The 5,000-nt window shown below is 54.6% G+C and overlaps 1 protein-coding gene across 1 annotated transcript in view; it reads right to left on the bottom strand.

Moving 5' to 3' along the window:
- LOC133128088 (rho GTPase-activating protein 45-like) overlaps nucleotides 1-5,000 on the bottom strand; it is a 32,202-nt gene that overhangs the window by 13,761 nt on the left and 13,441 nt on the right. The window contains 6 exon segments of the mRNA XM_061241345.1: nucleotides 431-511; nucleotides 2,116-2,226; nucleotides 2,430-2,491; nucleotides 2,671-2,805; nucleotides 3,459-3,537; nucleotides 4,431-4,509. Of these exon segments, the coding sequence (XP_061097329.1) occupies nucleotides 431-511; nucleotides 2,116-2,226; nucleotides 2,430-2,491; nucleotides 2,671-2,805; nucleotides 3,459-3,537; nucleotides 4,431-4,509 (547 nt within the window).

Here is a 5,000-nt window from a genome sequence, read left to right as displayed (position 1 = left end):
CCCTTAACCCTGCATTGCTCCAGGGGGGATTGTCTCCTGCTTAGTCTAATCAACTGTAAGTTGCTCTGGATCAGAGCATCTGCCAAATGCTGATAATGTAAAGTTAAAATCTGTGCTGCATTTTCACACCACACCAGTGTGAAACCGCTCCAGAAACAGTGCTGGAAACTCCGGTAGTTAAAAGGCAGAGAGGACGGAGCTAAGTGACTGGTGAGTGTAGAGAATCAGTGGAGTTACAGGAATCAGGGCACAAAATGGCTTCCTGGCCGTCAGTGACTGGTGAGTGTAGAGAATCAGTGGTGTTACAGGAATCAGGGCACAAAATGGCTCCCTGGCCGTCAGTGACTGGTGAGTGTAGAGAATCAGTGGTGTTACAGGAATCAGGGAACAAAATGGCCGCCAGTGACCTTTGACCTCGGTGAGAGCTCACCAGCTTCCTCTGGGCCCTTTGCCAGTGGTCTTTGATCTCCTTCCGTTTCTTCTCGTGTTCCTGCCTTCGCTGCACCAGGGGCTGGGAGGATGACATCATCAGAGGGGGACGACAGAGGAAACGCATCATCGGAAGGGGACGCATTGTGGGGGAAATGCATGGGGCTATCAGTGGGTAGTGTCTAGATCCCATTGCCACAAAGGATGGTCTATTTTAGGGAATGGGTAAGATGATCATATTTGTCTGCATCCATCTGTACAATAGAGTACATACACATCGCTAAATACTACGATTATTTACCCTGTTAAAGTAACGCATAAGATATACAGTAACTACAGTATTCACACCAAAAATCACGCAATTTCACCAACCCCCTGGAAAAACGGAACTAACACAGTTAAACACCAGCACAAAGGACTCTCCTCCCTCTCTCACTCTGGTCTCGCTGGCTTGTCACGGTCAAGATGGCCGGTTGGGTATTTATCGGCGTGTACCAGAGACTGGCCCGTTCCCCGTCATTCAGAATCACAGGGAAGCTGCAGGCTGTGGTGCTCCAGAGCACCATCCCTCCATCCCGCCATCCTGCCATCCCGCCAGAGCGCCATCCCTCCATCCCTCCATCCCTCCATCCCTCCATCCCTCCATCCCGCCAGAGTGCCATCCCTCCATCCCGCCATCGCGCCATCCCTCCATCCCGCCAGAGTGCCATCCCTCCATCCCGCCAGAGAGCCATCCCTCCATCCCGCCATCCTGCCATCCCGCCAGAGCGCCATCCCTCCATCCCTCCATCCCTCCATCCCTCCATCCCACCATGCCTCCATCCCACCATCCCTCCATCCCTCCATCCCGCCATCCCTCCATCCCTCCATCCCGCCATCCCTCCATCCCTCCAGAGTGCCATCCCTCCATCCCGCCATCCCTCCATCCCGCCAGAGCGCCATCCCTCCATCCCGCCAGAGTGCCATCCCTCCATCCCGCCAGAGAGCCATCCCTCCATCCCGCCATCCCTCCATCCCGCCAGAGCGCCATCCCTCCATCCCACCATCCCTCCATCCCGCCATCCCTCCATCCCGCCAGAGCGCCATCCCTCCATCCCGCCAGAGCGCCATCCCTCCATCCCGCCATCCCTCCATCCCGCCAGAGCGCCATCCCTCCATCCCGCCAGAGCGCCATCCCTCCATCCCACCATCCCTCCATCCCGCCAGAGCGCCATCCCTCCATCCCGCCAGAGCGCCATCCCTCCATCCCGCCATCCCTCCATCCCGCCAGAGCGCCATCCCTCCATCCCACCATCCCTCCATCCCGCCAGAGCGCCATCCCTCCATCCCACCATCCCTCCATCCCGCCAGAGCGCCATCCCTCCATCCCGCCATCCCTCCATCCCGCCAGAGCGCCATCCCTCCATCCCACCATCCCTCCATCCCGCCAGAGCGCCATCCCTCCATCCGCCAGAGCGCCATCCCACCATCCCTCCATCCCTCCATCCCGCCAGAGCGCCATCCCTACATCCCGCCATCCCTCCATCCCGCCAGAGCGCCATCCCTCCATCCCACCATCCCTCCATCCCGCCAGAGCGCCATCCCTCCATCCCGCCAGAGCGCCATCCCACCATCCCTCCATCCCTCCATCCCGCCAGAGCGCCATCCCTCCATCCCGCCATTGAGAGGCGGTGCCAGGGGTCTTACCTGCAGGAAGGTCTGGCTGTACAGAGTGCCCGACGTCTGTTGCACCCCTGAACTCTGCTCCAGGTCCTGCTCCAGAGCCAGGCAGTATATGGAGAAGAAGGGCATGTGAGGCTAGAGAGAGAAAGAGAGAAAGAGAGAGAGAGGGAGAAGGAGGGAGGGAGAGAGAGAGAAGGAGGGAGGGAGAGAGAGAGAGAGGGATGGAGGGAGAGAGAGACCACATGTATGACTTTTAGTGCAGAACACAGTGAGGTGGGACGGGAGGGGGGAGTGTTATTGTACCTGAGACAGGTGAGGTGAGGGGGGGTTTAGAATACCTGTGCAATACTCTGCTTGCTGGTCTGGTAAAGTCTATGAAGGCCCTTGGCAAATTCCACCTCTGGTCAAAGATAGAGACAGAGAGAGAGAAACACTTTCTATTACATTTTCTAACACAGTACAAAATATGAAAATGAAGATAAATCATGAATGAAGAGAACCATCCCGTTTTCTGACATGTTTTCCATGTTTGCTTTATTTACAGAGAGACACAGGGGAGGGCCAGGCTCCTGGTCTCACCCAGTGCGATCCTCTTGTCCACGTAGCCGATCACATCCTTCAGGTACTTGGAGATGGACTTGGCGTAGGTCAGGGCGGAGTCAACCCCTCCCTCACTGCGCTGCAGGGTAATGTCCACTTCCTCTGCACTCCACACTGACACACACACACACACACACACACAGACACACAGAGAGACACACAGAGAGACACACAGAGAGACACACAGAGAGACACACAGAGAGAGACACACACACACACACACACACACACACACAGACACAGACACACAGACACAAACAGACACACACACACAAACACACACAGACACAAACACACACACAAACACACACACACAACACAGGGATAGACAGACGCACACACACAGACAAACACACACACACACACACACAGATAGACAGACGCACACACACACAGACACAGACAAACACACACAGACACAGATAGACAGACAGACACACAGACAGACATTCACAAGCAGTTAAAGACGTTGTTCACATAACGCAGGGGTAGGTAACCCAGTTCCTGGAGTGCCAGAGGCGGTCCTGGTTTTTCCTCCAAAACTATAACTATAGAAGTGGAGCCTTGTTAATGACCGCAGGAGACCATGTGCTGGAGGCACTCATTCACCATCCAGAACATTCAGCCTCAGACTCCGGATCCTCCATCACACTCCTGTGATCAAGCTCTCACAGACTCACTGGCTGTCCAGGACCAAGACTGCCTACCCCTGCAATAATGGAAGCTTCATATTCATATTCATATTTATGTGTGGCTGAGATTCTTACCACAATCCTGCAGGTCACAGCTGATCAGGGTGGAGTCTGATCCCTGGCTTGACACGCCCCCATAAAGGTTCTCCATGGACTGCAATAACATCCAGAGAATCACAACACAACATCTCAGTCATCCAGAGAATCACAACACAACATCTCCTGTACCCAGATAATCACAACACAACATCTCAGTCATCCAGAGAATCACAACACAACATCTCAGTCATCCAGAGAATCACAACACAACATCTCCTGTACCCAGAGAATCACAACACAACATCTCAGTCATCCAGATAATAACACAACATCTCTGTCATACAGTCCTGTATCTCTTCTTCCCCTTCTATCCACATCACTCGAAGGAGCTGCCTCAAACCAACTCTCTTCCTTCTATTCGCAGAGCGGCCTGCTGGGCCGCCGCCAGTCCCGTTTCAGACCTGGCCCCTGGACAGAGACGGCGCTCTCCTCTCCGCCAACCGATCACTTCACGCTCCTCTGTCCTGATCCTGCTAGATCTGTCTCTGGCCTCCGGCGCGGTGACCTCTCCATGCTCCTGTCCCCGCTGGCAGCTCCAGGGGCAGTGGCACGGCCCCACCTCTCCGGTCACTCCTCCCAGGTGACCTGCCCCTCGGCCCCGGCGTTCCCCAGGGCTCAGTCCTCGGTCCCCTCCTCTGCTCCATCGACACTAGATCATCTCTGCTCATGGCATCTCCTATCATTGTTATGCCGATGACACCCAACTCTTTCTCTCCTTTCCCCCATCAGACACACAGGTCTCTACCCGTATCTCCGCCTGCCTGAGAGACATCCAGAGCTGGATGGGCAACCACCATCTAAAGCTCAACCCAGTAAGACAGAGCTCATCTTCATCCCTGCTTGAATCTCTCCCTTCTCTGATATTTCCATTTCACTAGGCGACACCACAGTGACCTACGCCCCCCCCCCCCCATTGGACAGCAGACAACATCACACACACACACTCACACTTGCTCTGCCCTTCTCTGAGGGCGGCAGGGACAGGAGGGTACTGCTGTCCACCTCCCCCATCAGCAACTCTGACACACTGAGAAAGAGAGGGAGAGAGAAAGAGAGAGGGGTGGGAGAGAGAGAGAGAGAAAGAGAGAGAGAGGGGTTGTGGTGAGACAGGTTGTGAAAACATGGTTTTAAAAAGGTGTAATTTCCTCCCAGAGGAAGATCAGTTGGTTCTGTACAGTTTAAACCATCCTGAGACAGCCAGTTGTTGAGAAAGTCCCCTCCTGTTCTACCGTCTGTGACTCCATCCAGGGGAAGTGCTGAATCTGGAGTTCTGTATTCTAGTCCCTCTGGGAGTTCTGTATTCTAGCCCTGTTCCAGAGCACCATATTCAAAGCACACACAGCAGTACTGGGGTCCAGTTCCGAACAAACACAAAACACACACACACACACACACACACACACACACACACACACACTCACACACACACACACACACACACACACACACACACACACACACACACACTCACGCGCACACACACACACACACACACACACACACACACACACACACACA

The sequence above is a fragment of the Conger conger genome, chromosome 5 (assembly GCF_963514075.1).
Source record: "Conger conger chromosome 5, fConCon1.1, whole genome shotgun sequence".
Classification (NCBI taxonomy): domain Eukaryota; kingdom Metazoa; phylum Chordata; class Actinopteri; order Anguilliformes; family Congridae; genus Conger; species Conger conger.
This window is presented reverse-complemented; position numbering and strand designations above follow the sequence as displayed.